This window comes from Myotis nattereri (genome assembly GCF_964212035.1).
Source record: "Myotis nattereri genome assembly, chromosome: 7".
Taxonomy (NCBI): Eukaryota; Metazoa; Chordata; class Mammalia; order Chiroptera; family Vespertilionidae; genus Myotis; species Myotis nattereri.
This window is the reverse complement of record NC_138082.1, coordinates 29744922-29761041: the sequence shown is the minus strand read 5'-3', so window position 1 is coordinate 29761041 and position 16120 is coordinate 29744922. Positions and strand designations below refer to the sequence as shown.

General features: G+C 35.2%; 1 protein-coding gene across 1 annotated transcript in view; it reads left to right on the top strand.

Moving 5' to 3' along the window:
• TRIP12 (thyroid hormone receptor interactor 12) overlaps positions 1-16120 on the top strand; it is a 124604-nt gene that overhangs the window by 70835 nt on the left and 37649 nt on the right. Inside the window, exons 8-15 of the mRNA XM_081096220.1 lie at positions 1088-1183; positions 8668-8816; positions 11449-11484; positions 11586-11681; positions 12438-12530; positions 12873-13034; positions 14618-14686; positions 14779-14944. Of these exons, the coding sequence (XP_080952346.1) occupies positions 1088-1183; positions 8668-8816; positions 11449-11484; positions 11586-11681; positions 12438-12530; positions 12873-13034; positions 14618-14686; positions 14779-14944 (867 nt within the window). The remainder of the gene's footprint in view (positions 1-1087; positions 1184-8667; positions 8817-11448; positions 11485-11585; positions 11682-12437; positions 12531-12872; positions 13035-14617; positions 14687-14778; positions 14945-16120) is intronic.

Below are 16120 nucleotides of genomic sequence, written 5' to 3'. Positions count from 1 at the left end.
CCCAGGCATGTGCCCTTGACCAGAATTGAACCCAGGATCCTTCATTCTGCAGGCAGATGCTCTATCCACTGAGCCAAACTGTCTAGGGCAGGGTAGCTTAATATATTGTTCTCTGGTACCTAATAACACAACGCATCCAGTATGCTACTTTTTTGCCATGATCTTTTGTATTCTTGATCACCTATTTCCAAACAGATATAAAATGTGTACATAAACTCCAGCTATTTTAATGGTGTTAGTGCTTTTTTAAAAGCAGCTTTATATATATGCTCTTTACAAGTGGATTAGTATATGTTTTTATCATCTTGAGATGGCTGATTTCCAGTGTGAGGCTTATAAGAAACATGTTATTTATAAATCAGTTTCAGATTGCTTTTAAATTTCTGAAGGAACTTACAATAATCTCTCTTTGACTAGAACCCTCATGAACACAGGTTTCTTATTTTTTTTGGAACTGATAAAAATAATTTTTCATGTTTTTATTTTATTTATTTATTATTGTTTTAAATATATTTTTATTGATTGCAGAGAGGAAAGGAGAGGGAGAGAGAGGTGGAAACATCAGTGATGTGAGAAAATCATTGATGGGCTGCTTCCTGCACGTCCCCTACTGGGGATTGTGCCTGCAACCCAGGCATGTGCCCTTGACCAGAATCGAACCTGGGATCCTTTAGTCCACAGGCTGACACTCTATCCACTGAGCCAAACCAGCTAGGGCTAATTTTTCATGTTTTTAGATTAGAGGTTGTCATGACCCATATCAGAGGAAGAACAGCACAAGGGTGTTTACCATACAATTTCTTCAAAATAAATATTTACTTTGAGTTTTTCTTGGACCACTCTCATCGTTCCTGCTGGTATACTGATATTTAATATCACCATAAAACCTTAAGATACCTTAAAGTAACAGATATTAGTATAATTAATATGAGAGTGGTCTTGAACGTTTAATGTAGCTTCTCTTCAAGTTCAACATGGAAGGTAACATTGTCCAAATCAGTTATGTGAGGTGAATCAGTTGGTTCAAATTTTTAGATAGGATTAGTTGCATCAATTAACTCACCTACTCCTGCCTCTTTCTCTTTAGCTCTGTTAGAGGCCAGGGGTCTTCCTCCACACCTGTTTGGCCCTCTTGGTCCTCGGATGTCACAACTTTTCCACAGAACAATTGGAAGTGGAGCTAGTAAGTAAATACTTTTAAACTCGTTCTCCTCCCCCAACCCCCACCAATCCTTTAATAATTAGTTGAGTGCTGTTTTTATTGATGTAAGGAAGTTCTCATGAACTTTAGCCTATTTTAAAAATAGAGCTTTTGTACATTTTTCTTTTAAATATAGGAACTCTAAGGTTTTTCTTCTATACTTTGGATTACTGAATTGGAATCATTAGAAAACCAAAATTTATAGCAAGATTGACTCTTTGTTTTGTTTTAATATATTTTTATTGATTTCAGAGAGGAAGGGAAAGAGAAACATCAATGATGAGAGTCATTGATTGGCTGCCTCCTGCATGCCCCCACACTGGGGACCCAGCTCACAACCTGGGCATATGCCCTATCTGGGAATCAAACTCTCACCTCCTGGTTCATAGGTCGATGCTCAACCACTGAGCTATGCCAGCCAGACTGACTCTTATTTGTTTGAGTTATAGAAGAGTAAAGAATCTCAGATGATTACATTGATTATTACAGCATTTGATGGCATGATTTGCATATATTTAAATCTTGGGTTTTTTCACAATATAATAAAGACAGTTGTAATATGAGCCTTGGAGGAAAGATTTCTCAGTACAATTACCAGTCACAGTCACTGGTCTCATTTCATCAAATTAATGTATTATAATCCTGAAATCTTGTCATGTATGGTATGACAGTGGCGATTTTTAAAGTCTCAATTTGTAACTCAGAATAACTTATGCATAATTATAAATCCAGTTAAGTTTTTTATGGTATAGAATACTATCTTTAGCTTTCTTTAAATATATGTTTTTAATTGATTTCAGAGAGGAAGGGAGAGGGAGAGATAGATAGAAACATCAGTGATGAGAGAGAATCATTGCTCGGCGCTTCCTGCACACCCCACACTAGGGATCCAGCCCACATCCTGGGCATATTCCCTGGCCGAAAATCTAATCATGACCTCATAGTTCATAGATTATTGCTTAGCCACTGAGCCATGCTGGCCAGGCTAAGGCTATTTTTCATAACTACCTTGCTTTCTGATGTGAGAAGTTTAGCTCTTTCCTTCACCACCTCCACCACACACCCCCATACATGAAATCAAACATTTCTTCAGAGAACCCTGATTTTTTTTTATATGAAATGGTATTTGGAGCCCACAGTCTGGAAAGGCATATTCATTTATTGCTACTGTTTTGATCATTGTTATTAGACACTTTTAATGGACAAACCTAGTAAGTAGTTGCATTTTATCTTTTAAAATAAAAATTATGATCAGCCAGTGTGGCTCAGTTTGTTGAGCATCATCCCATGCACCAAGAGGTCGTTGGTTTGATTCTCGGTCAGGGTACATGCCGGGTTTTGGACTCAGTCCCTAGTAGGAGATGTGCAGGAGGCAGTGATTGATGTTTCTGTCTCTTTCTCCCTCTTTCTTCCTCTCTCTAAAAAGTCAATAAAAACTTTAAAAAATAGTAAATAAAAATCGAGTTCATACTAATGCTGCCGATGCAAATTTAGACCTACCGGGTTTTAATTAACTTTATCTTGTATCTTTTTTCTCCCATGCCAAAAGTTCCAGTTCCTAATGATAATGACATAGTCACTTCTTTGCTTGATGTCCCTTTGCTCTGTTTCCTCCTCCCACACAAATAACCTTTGTTAATTTAATGGCTTATTCTTCTGATATTTACTTGAGAAATAAACAAATTCTTCTTAGATATTTCATACATACTGCCTTTTTTTATTTATTTTTATATTTTTTAATTAAATCTTTATTGTTCATATTATTACAGTTGTTCCTCTTTTTTACCCCCAAAACTCCCCTCCACCCAGTTCCCACCCTACCCTCTGCCCTTACCCCCCCCCCCACTGTCCTCATCCATAGGTGTACGATTTTTTTCCAGTCTCTTCCCACACCCCCAAACCCCTTTCCCCCCAAGAATTGTCAGTCCACTCACTTTCTATGCCCCTGATTCTATTATATTCACCAGTTTATTCTGTTCATCAGATTATTTATTCACTTGATTTTTAGATTCACTTGTTGATAGATATGTATTTGTTGCTCATAATTTTTATCTTTTACCTTTTTCTTCTTCCTCTTCTTAAAGGATACCTTTCAGCATTTCATATAATACTGGTTTGGTGCTGATGAACTCCTTTAGCTTTTTCTTTTTTGGCTTTTTATTTTATTTATTTTATTTTTTAAATTAAATCTTTATTGTTCAGATTATTACAGTTGTTCCTCTTTTTTCCCCCCCATAGCTCCCCTCCACCCAGTTCCCCCCCCCTGCCTTCACCCTCCCTCCACTCCCCCCCCCCACACTGTCCTCATCCGTAGGTGCACGATTTTTGTCCAGTCTCTTCCCACATCCCCCTCCCCCCCAAGAATAGTCAGTCCACTCCCTTTCTATGCCCCAGATTCTATTATAATCACCAGTTTATTCTGTTCATCAGATTATTTATTCACTTGATTTTTAGATTCACTTATTGATAGGTGTGTATTTGTTGTTCATAATTTGTATCTTTACCTTCTTCCTCTTCTTAAAGGATACCTTTCAGCATTTCATATAATACTGGTTTGGTGGTGATGAACTCCTTTAGCTTTTCTTTATCTGTGAAGCTCTTTATCTGACCTTCAATTCTGAACGATAGCTTTGCTGGATAAAGTAATCTTGGTTGTAGGTTCTTGGTATTCATTACTTTGAATATTTCTTGCCACTTCCTTCGGGCCTGCAAAGTTTCTGTTGAGAAATCAGCTGACAGTCATATGGGTACTCCCTTGTAGGTAACTGACTGTCTTTCTCTTGCTGCTTTTAAGATTCTCTCTTCGTCTTTTGCTCTTGGCATTTTAATTATGATGTGTCTTGGTGTGGTCCTCTTTGGATTCCGTTTGTTTGGGATTCTCTGTGCTTCCTGGACTTGGAAGTCTATTTCTTTCACCAGGTAGGGGAAGTTTTCTGTCATTATTTCTTCAAATAGGTTTTCAATATCTTGCTCTCTCTCTTATTCTGGCACCCCCATAATTCGGATGTTGGTATGCTTGAAGCTGTCCCAGAGGCTCCTTACACTATCTTCACATTTTTGTATTTTTTCCTTTTGCTTTTCCGTTTGGGTCTTTTTTGCTTCTTCATAATTCAAATCTTTGACTTGATTCTTGCAATTCTCTAGTCTGCTGTTGGATCTCTGTATAATATTCTTTATTTCAGTCAGTGTATGCATAATTTCTAGTTGGTCCTTTTTCATATCCTCAAGTGTCTCACTAGATTTATCGAGGATCTCACTAAATTTATCTGCAGTTTCTAGAAAATTCTTGAAAAATCTTATAACTTTGGTTTTGAACTCTATATCCAATAGTTTGCTTTCCTCTATTTCTGTCATTTGTGACCTGTTTCTTTGTCTCCGCATTTTGGCTGCTTCCCTGTGTTGATAGAGTGGCTTTGTGTGTTAGTTGTCCTATAGGGCCCAGTGGCTCAGCCTCCCCAATTACCTGAGGTGGACACTCTTGGTGCACCCCTTTGTGGGCTGTGTGTGCAGTTTTGTTGTAGTTAAGCCTTGATTCTTGTAGGTATCACTGGGAGGAATTGACCTCCAGGCCAATTGGCTGTGAGAATCAGCTATGTCTATGGTGGGAGAACTTCTGTGCTGGAGACACCCATACAGGGCAAGACTTGCTTCAGTGAGGGCTTTGGTGCTCACTGAGTCTGCCCCCTGAGTGTGTCCCTTATGGATTTGAGGAGTTGTAATCTGGATGGTCCCACTCTGACCACTGGGTACACTGGCTCTGGGATCTCTAAGGAGGTGCTAATTTAGCCTCTGCCTGAGGTTACCCAGCAGGAGCTACTGAGAGATCTGCAGATTCCTCTTCTTTGTTTGGGGTTTGGAGGTGCCCAGATGAGGCCCAGCTGTGAAGCAATGCATGCTGCTGTGGGGCCTTGGGCCTTCTTTTGGATGTTCTGGGTCTCTCTTACCCAGCTGCAGTTTTTTAGGTAATTTTAGATTGCAAAGGGCCAGACCATTCATGTGCAAAAGCCTCTGTGCACAGCTTGGGTGGGGCAGGGTCTCAGGGAATCAATAGGGTGGAGCAAACAGCTATGGCTGATCCTGAGCCCTGCCCTAAGAGGCCCCATGTCGGTAATCTGCAAGCACTTCTGAGAGAAAGCCTCCCTGGAGTTTCACCTGATGCCAGACAGTCCAGTTTTTCCCCTTATGAGTCTGCGTCCCCAGAGACTCGCCCGGAACTGGAGTTCAGAGCCATCGGGACATTGTGACTCCCTCCTGATTAAAAACGACAACTTGGTCCTCAGTTGCCAACCCTTTCCGTGTGCGCCTCTGTACCTCTGAACTTTACTTCCGCACCTCCTCTGAGTCTCAGTGTGCTTTTCTCTTTCCTTCTAGTTGTAGAATTTCTACTCAGCCAGCCTTCCTGAGGTTCTGGATGATGTCCGTTTTGTCTTTCAGTTGTATTTTTGAAGTGGTTGTGCGAGGCAGCAATTTCCGGTGTTTACCTATGCCGCCATCTTGGTTTCTCTCCTCCATACTGCATTTCTTAGATAAAGGTGGTAAACTTTGCACACCTTACCTTGCTTTTAACAACATATTTTGGTGCCACTCTTCATAGTTGCATATGTAGATTGCAAGAGAAATAATTTTTTTTCCTTTTGTAAAGCACCATGGTGCTACAGTTTACTTAGCCAGTTTCCTTTTGAACTGGCTAAATAATTTGGGTTATTTCCTATTTTTCTGTGTTATCTGTAGGATAGATTTCTGAAAGGGAGATTGCTGTGTAAAAAGGTAAATGCATATAACATTCGGCAGATGTTGTAAATCACCCTCTTTTGGAGTTTTACTATTTTTGCCTTCCTACCTGTCATGTATAAAAAATGTGGTGTCATTTTTTTTTCTTTTGCTAACTTGTTAATTATATATCCTTATATACTTCTTTTAGTAGTTACCCTAGAGATGATAATTCATATCCTTGGTTTATATAGCCTACCATATATAGCCTATCATATACAGACAGTTTAAGAAGCTTACGAAAATTTAACACTTTACTTCCTGCAATCCTTAATGCTATTGTTTCCATTTGTTTTACATATACATGTGTCATAAACACAATAAGATATAATTGTTATTTTAGAACATCCATATTATTTTATGTTTGCCAATATATGTGCCATTTTAATTCCTTCCTGCATTTTTTTTCTTCTAGAATTTGTTTCCCTTTAGCTTGAATAATTTTTTTTCCTTGTAGTGAATGATTGCTAATAATAATTTCTCTTTGCATTTGTTTGTATTTCTCAGAGATATTTCCCGCAGTTGTAAAATCTTCAGCACTTGTAATATCATCTGGTTTCTGTTTCAAAGTCTTACTGCTGTCCTTCCAAGGCAATGTCCTTTTCCTCTGGCTTTTAAGATTTGCTTTTTCAAAACGTAATTAATTTTTAATAGTTTGACTATATTAGGTCTATGTGATATTGTTTTCATTTTCATTTGCTTGGATTTCACTTAACCTTTGAGTTTGTGAGTTGATATCTTTCATCAGTTTTGGAAAATTCTTTGCCATCATCTTGTCAAATATTTCTCCTATCTCACTATCTCTTCAAATATTCTCCTTCATTCCTTCTGGGAGTATCAAAATCTTACATATATTCAAACTTGGACTTACTCAACATGTCTCTTCACTCCATTTTATTGTTGTTTTTATAAGAATTATTTTCTTTTACCCAGTTTGAAAACTTTCTGTTGGCCAGCTTTCAAATTTACCAATTCTTTTTTCTGCTGTCTTTAATCTTCTTGGAAACTTATCAGTGAGTTTTAAGTTTTTTATATTATGTTTTTTAGTTTTAAAAAGTTAAATGATTTTTATTATAGATTCTAGTTATGTTACTCATTTTACCTATCTTTTCTTATATTTTCTGTAAAAGGCCAGATAGTAAATATATTGGCCTTTGTAGACCATAGAGTCTCTGTTGCAACTCTTCAGCTCTGACACTGTGTCATGAAAGCAGACACAGACAATACGTAAACAGGTTTGCATGGCTCTATTCCTATACAACTTTATTTCTGGATGCTGAAATTCATATTCATTTAATTTCACATGTCACAAAATATTACTCTTAAACTTTTCAGCTATTTAAAAATGCATAAATCATTTTTAGTTCATAAGCTTTAGAAAAACGAGCAGGAAGCAGAATATGGCTCTTTATGGAAAATAATTTGCCAACCAACCCTTGATCCAAAGTGTGGTCCATAGACTCCTGAGTGGTTCCTGAGACTCTCAACATTTATTTTTAATTTCATTTGATATTCAGTATTATTTTAGTTTCAGGTGTACAGCATGGTGGTTATATACATTTATGTAACTTGCAAAGTGATTCTCCTGATTAGTCTTGGCATCCACCTGACACCATATATAGTTATTATGATATTATCGACTACATTCCCTAAGCTCTGTACTTTACATACCTAGAACTATTTTGTAACTGCCAATTTGTATTTCTTAATCTCTTCACCTTTTTTATCCAGCCTCAACCTCCCTACTACCTGGTAACCATCAGTTTGTTCTCTGTATTTAAGAGTTTATTTCTGCTTTCTTCATTTTGTTTTTTGGATTCCACATAAAAGTCAAATCATATGGTATTTATCTTTCTCTAACTTATTTCACTTAGCATAATATCCTCTGGGGGATATTGATGATGATTTTTTTTTTAATATATTTTATTGATTTTTTTACAGAGATGAGGGAGAGGGATAGAGAGCCAGAAACCTCGATGAGAGAGAAACATTGATCAGCTGCCTCCTGCACACCTCCTACCGGGGATTTGCCCGCAGCCAAGATACATGCCCTTGACCGGAATTGAACCTGGGACCCTTCAGTCCACAGACCAACACTCTATCCACTGAGCCAAACCGGTCAGGGCTTGATGATGATTTTGATCATGCCAAAATGATCTGTGTCCTTAAAATTGCTAACCTCAATGTTTATAAGATATCCAATGGCATATGTGTCAGTTTGGGTTTTTTCAGATAGTTGTGCTATTAGGGCATAAAATGAACTATTTCATTCTTTAAAAATGAATGTAGGCACAACTGAGGATTTTTTTTTTCACTAGTTACATTCCCCTCATTTTGTTTTTCTTTCCACATTATTTCAACACAAAAATTAGCCTGCTCTAACTAGCACTGATATTATTTTGAAATTTAAAGATGGTATTTCTTTGAAGTTGGCTTTCTTGCAATATATTTTTAGATGGACTCTTATGACAGAAATATATACATAACTGTGAAATCACTTTAAGGCATAGTAAATTCAACCATTTTAATTACCTTGAATTACCAGCAGCTTGTCTTAACCCTCATATAGACTTATTCTTCATTTGGGAGGCAAAGAAGATAAGCAGCCAGCTACCATGTAGAGTCACATCTTTTACCTAGTAATAATTTTCTTAAATGTTTAAAAATCTTTTTTTTTTTTTTTTTCCTCTGTGAAGGTTCTAAGGCCCAGCAGCTTCTGCAAGGACTGCAAGCAAGTGATGAAAGCCAGCAACTCCAGGCAGTTATTGAAATGTGTCAATTACTGGTCATGGGAAATGAGGAGACACTGGGAGGGTTTCCTGTCAAGAGTGTCGTTCCAGCTTTGGTAAGATAGTTTTCCCCTTGTTTTACCTCAGTTGTCCTCTATGCTTCCAGTATTTTACTGAAAGTATAATTATTATCATTATGAATTTTAAAACACAACAGAATTAAGAGTCAGTAGAGTGTGGCTTAGTGCTTTTATTTCATGCTTACAGATATTGTGAGTGAGAGCTAATGATGTTTGGTAAATTTTCTTGATAATTAAATGACTACCTTTAAATTGTTGGCCTCTTGACTTACTATACCAAAATTTACATGCTTTCTTTTATATCCCTGTGATACATGAGGCAATAACAAGCAGTTCACTTGTGGATTGTCTTTGTGGACCATACAGGTTTCACGTTTGATGATTGTGTGCATGGCAGAACCCTCAAGCCAGAACACTACATGGATCCTTCTAGTTTAAAAAGTTTTTTGTTAAGCAAAACCAAAAGAACAAAACAATACCCACTATAGAAAAACAATTTTTAAAAATCTTGTAATAATATTTCAACACAATTATATTGAGTTGATATTTAGATATATTAAACTTAATTGCTTAATCTTTTAGTGTGAAAAAGGAAGGGATAATCTCTTGAGCATAATGTCTTTTAAATGGTAGCTTGGTAAATTTTCTTAGTCCAAGATTAAGGAAGTTGCCTATAATTTAAATCTGAATAAAGAACTAACAAAGACTAAAATGAACATCATGAATACATTCATAGCATATTGGAAGTTAAAAATATGTAAGTTTTTTTTACATATCTAATAACGTTGACAAACATGAAATTCTGGTTGACATATCAGATTGTTCCATTTGGTTACATTATCAAATTATGGGTAAAGCTGAGTGTTAAGGAGAGAGCTGAATGAAGACCAGTCAACTCTAAGGTGACATGGTGTTTTTTGTAGTTGTTGTTTTTTGTTTTGCCTATTTTTAGTTGTTGGGTGACTGGGCTCTGGCCAGAGCTTATAAAGATTAAATTAATTTTTTTGCCTGTAGCCAGTCATATCAGGATAAATAAAAGCTAACATTTAAATCTTACCAGTTCCCCTCTAATAAAGCTTTGCATGTTGATTCCTGAATATTTCAAAAAAAAACCAAACAGTATTATTAGCCTTTGTACTTCTTTTTACATTTGGCCTATGCTAATTTTCATTCTCAAATTACAGATTTCTTCAGTAGCTGGCTTCTGTTTCCCAAATTAAACTTTCTTGTTTTGTTGGTGTTCATTAAAAAATACATAGCAACAAAGAACTAGGTTTACCTTTTACTGTCTACTGTTAAAAATGCAGTTTTTATTAGTTAAATAAGGAAGCTATAAAATCTAGGCAGAAATGTTGACACAGTCAACTTAATTTGTTAACTCTTGATTAGATTTAAATACTTACTAGACCTACATGAGTCAGCTCATGCTATTAAGTCAGCTCATGCTATTAAGAATGACTGTTGTTAATGAGTTGTCCAGATTTATCTTTTATCACAGTTGAATATTGTGAATATATATTTATATATTGTGAATACTGTGCGTGTGTGTGTATATATAACATATTGGAAGTTAAAAATGTATATTTTTATATAGTATATAATAATGTATACACACACACACACACACACACACTATCATGCACTTGTGAAGCTGTATTTCATTTTTTGGTGGAATAGAATAAATATATAGTAATTCTCCCCAAACATGGTCAACGCAACTTAAGTATTGGAGAATTTATTACTTTTTCTGTTAATGTGACAGCCTCTTTCATTTAGAGTATTTTAAGTGACTGATTGATTATAGGTTATTTGAGACATAGAGTGTGCTGATAACCCCTGAAATGGAGTGGGTGCTTTATAAAAAAAGTTATCAGAACCTCTGGTGTGTGTGTGTGTGTATGTGTATTCTGTGCCCAGTGTAATTGAGATCTGAAAAGTCACTCTTATTAAATGATTATTGTATTAGAATGCGATGTCTGTTATTATAGTTATACATGTATTTGAAGGGTACTTTATAGTTTAAATTCAGTACATTTAAGACTTTCTATTGAACTAGACAACAATGAATGATCTGTTTCCCCAAGTGGGAAATTTTTTGGTAGCTTGGCTGCTTCAGGAGAATAAGAGTACATGCACCTAGCAGTTTCGTATTCTCTCCTTTGAAAAATGTGGTTGAAATCTCCTTAAGGTCTTTTCCACAAGAGAAACTAAAATAAAAATAATATATTTAGACTCCTTCATGCATTTGTAGAATAAATATATTAATTTATGTTTTAATTAGTGCGTAGTTTCTGATAATGATCAATATTGTGTTTAAACCCTAGAGTTTAAGCTATGGTCCTGAATCTGTACTGGCAATTTTTATTTAACAAATGTCATGCTGCCTCTTGCATGCCCCACACTGGGGATCAAGCCAGCAACCCGGAGCATGTGCCCTGACAGGGAATTAAACTGTGACCTCCTGGTTCATAGGTTGATGCTCAACCATTGAGCAACACCAGCTGGTCTGCATGCTAGGTTTTTAACTTGATATTATTTTTATATGGTAAAAGTCTTGAGTAATACTTTTCTATTTCAGTTGAAGTGTAGAGGAAGCAATACTTCCTCTAGGACTTTTCTCTAAGAATATAGATAGCTTCTAATACTTTGTCATAAAATCTTTTAACAGATAACATTATTGCAGATGGAGCATAATTTTGATATTGTAAGTATGTCCTTAATTTTTAAAAATACTTCAAATTTTGTATTTTGAGGTGGTTGTTTTTGTTTGTTTTGTTTAATAAAAATTGCCTTCTTGTTTTCAAGATGAACCATGCTTGTCGAGCCTTAACATATATGATGGAAGCCCTTCCTCGATCATCTGCTGTTGTCGTAGATGCAATTCCTGTCTTTTTAGAAAAGGTAATCCTACTTTTGCCCAATTTGTTCAAAAGCAGGGGTAGAGGAATCAAGTTGAGGACTCATGACTTCTGAATTCTAAAGTAGTACCTCACGTTGTGAAGCCACAGTTTGTATTCATTATTTTAGCTAAGATTCCAAAAAAGCATTTCAGAGCAGTATTTTAAAGTTGATATTAATAAAATATTATAAAATCAACTAAGGTTTATAATTTTTAATAATGATAATTACCACATTAAAATCTGTCAGAGAAGAACTTAAAGCACTTGATAAAAACTAATTTTATTATTTCTAGAAAACATCTCAGTGAGGTTATAGCTATTTATACCCTCATTGTATAGCTAAGAAAGCTGAAATAGACAAACTGCCTTGCTCAAGGTCATAAAATGAGTCAGTGGAGAAAGGGAATATTTTTTCATATGTGGTAGGTTGTGGTTTTGGTCCATGTTAAGGGTCTTTCCTTTTCAATGAATGGTAAAATTACATTATCTGATAACTTTGGAATATGAATAAAGTTTAAAATTAAAGTTACGTAATTGGATATAGTTTATTATCAATATAAAACATTTTTCAGTCTTAAGACAGCAAAGTCGTTGGAAGCTGTTTTGGCTGTATGTTATAGCTTAAAGCTGGTTTCCTGTGATGGCTTTCATATTAGTAGCCGTATAGATTGATGGAAATTAAAGAAAATACTGTGGTTAAGTGACTAGAAATAATTTGAATGATAACCTTAGGTTACCTATTTTTTTATGTTCCCAGCTGCAAGTAATTCAATGTATTGATGTGGCAGAGCAGGCCTTGACCGCCTTGGAGATGTTATCACGTAGACACAGTAAAGCCATTCTACAAGCGGTAAGTGTTGTTACCAAAGCACTATATTTCATTTAATGTTGGATTTTACACTCACATTTATAGCAGCTCCTAGATTGTAATCTCTGTAAGATATTAGGCTTTTTAATTGCTCATAAAGAGTATTTCTTGGGTAAGAGATCAACCAAAGGACTTGTATGCATGCATATAAGCATAACCAATGGACATAAGACACTGGGGGGTAGGGGAGGCCAGGGGATTGTCAAGGGCGGGGGGAAAAAAAAAGGACAGATATGTAATACCCTTTGTAATACTTTAAGCAATAAAAAAATAAAAATTAAAAAAAAGAGTATTTCTTCACATTAACAGTTTTCTGTATTTTAGGGTGGTTTGGCAGACTGCTTGCTCTACCTAGAGTTCTTCAGTATAAATGCCCAAAGAAATGCACTAGCAATTGCAGCCAATTGCTGCCAGAGCATCACGCCAGATGAATTTCATTTTGTGGCAGATTCCCTCCCATTGCTTACCCAAAGGCTAACCCACCAGGTAAAATAGAACCTACTTTATGTGTCAGACACATTTTTATTACGTTTTTTAAATGTCAATTTTAGCCGGATGTCTATCAACTGGATGTATAAATCAGAAATGTTGTCTGATCTGTGATTTTTTCCTATGTTAACCCAGTTTCACTTACCATGTTAAGTATTTTATAAATGTTAGTAGATTTACGCAAATGAACAGTATTTGATATGCTTGATATCTTCAACTATTTTACTTTAAGGGATAAATTTGTTATTTTAGCAAAAATTGAGTGTTTACTATGTGATATGATCAGAATTTCCTTTTGGAAAGATTACTCTTTCCTAGAAGGCATTTGAGACAAGACTGGGGGGACAAGATTAGGATAGAGACTAGACATGTCCTGAAAGGAAATGAAATGGAAAATGTAGACTGAGGTTCTCTGGGGAGAGGAGGAGGAGCAGTTATTTAGCAGATAGAATCAATAGACCTGATGATGCAGTATGAGAATTGAGGCTTACAGAGACTGCGGTGGAGGACAGATCATGAGTTAACTTTCAACTCAAGGTTGTAGAGAAATTGTATTTCCTTTTAATATAAATGTTTTAAAGTATGATTGCTATAATTTTGATTATTGGATCACTCTGGAGTGCTTAGGTGATCAAGACACAAGTAGTACCATTCATTTCTTTATTTTTAAAAACTTACTAGGCTGAGATAACTTATGTGGTTAGAATATAGAAATATGTTCTTTAGGTAGCTGTGATTTCAGGTCTTATTTTGGAAGTAGGCATGATAGTCAGAGAAGTTAAAAAGTTGGCCACTATTGTAGCACTTTTTTTAGACTTAAGTAGTGACAGTGAAGTAGGTGTAGAGCTTTTGTAATACCAGAATTCTCTCATTTTCACACAAGTAAGCTTAATTATCACATTGTAAGCCCATTTATTAGGAAGAACAAGTTCTTTCACACTTGTCATTAAATAGTTTCTTTTGTTCTTATATCACTTATTTAAGATGTTTTCTCAATTAAGCCACTCTAATAGTACTTTCTGATTGTTTTTAACGTGAATATAAAATCTATAACTAGTTTTTCACATTACCAATAAACCTCTGGTTCACACACATTTTTAACTTTTTAGTGTATGCATGTTTTAAATATTTCTACTGGGAATGCTTTTTAGGGTGATAGGATTTTTTATTATAAAGTTTTTAGATATTAAAATTACAGAAGTACACTATGGAGTCGTATAATAAAGGTTTATCCATATGTGATGCACAGATGATCTGACCCTTGTCCTCTTCCTCAACCTCCCACAAATAAAAACACAAATGAGTTAAATAAATGAAATAAAATTACAAAAGTATAAAAGTTGTCCCTCCTTTTCTGTATATTTGCTTTTATTTATTGGGGCCTTAATGGAGGAGAGAGTTTCTATCAGTATGATTCTCTTTACTTTAAAATCATATTATTGGTTGTACTTTGCTTAGGCTCATTGCATTTTCAGCCAGCTTCAAGAGTTTTGGGTTAGGAAGAAGATAAGGTAGTAGTGATGCATGACAGTGAGAATGTTGTATATTAATAAACTTTATTTTTCTTTATTAAAAATTAGGACAAAAAGTCAGTAGAAAGTACTTGCCTTTGTTTTGCACGTCTAGTGGACAATTTTCAACACGAAGAGGTGAGCATTTAGTTCTTGGTGTTATTTTCATAAAGTCATTGCATTGCTAAATCACAATATAACAATTTCTTTTTTTTCCCTTATGTTTGAAGAATTTACTCCAGCAGGTTGCCTCCAAAGATCTGCTTACAAATGTTCAACAACTATTGGTTGTAACTCCACCAATTTTAAGTTCTGGGATGTTCATAATGGTGGTTCGCATGTTTTCTCTGATGTGTTCCAACTGTCCAACTTTAGCCGTTCAACTTATGAAGCAAAGTAAGTGGTATTTTATTATTCTACTTTAAGCAGGAGAAGTGGCTTTAAAAAAAACAAAACTAATAAGTAAAGTCAACATAAGTCGAGCAAGTAAAAGATTGCTAATGTCATAGGGACTGTATAATAAAGGAAGAAAAATATTGTCTAATTGTGTTAAGACAGTGTAGCAATGCTTCCTACATATGATTTTTAAAGTATATAATATCATAAAAAAATTTTCCTTGTGGTTCCAGGGCTTAAGATCTGTACAGTATCAGTTATGTAATATTTATTAGATTTTCTAGCAGTTCATCTGATTACAGAATGCTTTTATTCTCCCTGAAAAAGTTTCAAGTTATACAGATGAATGCCACTGATCTTTGTTACTTTAGTATTTCTGAGCCTTTCCCATCCCCACTCAGTATGTAGGAAATAAAGTTTTATTGCACTGCTATTGCAATTTGCTCTCACTTTCTTAACCCTTAGATTTTACAAGTTAATGTGTGAAGATAACAGAATTTAAAAAATATATTTGATTATTGCTTGTAGAGTATTGGTCACATTTGTATGAAACACCTATAGTTGTGGGTAACTTCATATTCGTAGTTCTAATCTCTGAAGGAAGGTGTTACCTTGGGAGGTAGGGGTGATATGCACTAAAAAAAGAGCCCTTGATCCCACTGCCTCAGATAGACTGTTGAGTTGTATAATTTACTAAGTAGTATAATTTAAACTGCTTTTTGAAGGGAAACTCAGTTTTATTTTTAGTTTCATTACTTGTGAATTAGTGCATTGGCACATAATTTTTCAGAAAAGTAGTGTTGCTGGGTGATTTATTGATAATATTCCTCTTAAATCATTGATATATCCCCAAACTTGGCATTCCAGGAGCACTGTTTTTCTTTTGCTATGAGCAAAGTGCTCTCTGCCTAGATAAGTCTGGGAAAAGTTTAAATAGCTCCTTTTTTTTTGATGTAGTCACAGTATACTTCGCTTATTAAAATCCCTAGTAGTTCTTTGAATTTTACCTAGCCTACCATTTTCTGAAGTATGGGGCACAGCATTTCCCTAAATACTAATTTGGAAAATTGCTGCCTGAATTTTGTTTGTTTAAATATGGATATTTTTCTTTTAATATGATGAATATTTTCACCTCTTTTGCATACTTCAGGAAGTTTACCACACCTTCATACTATA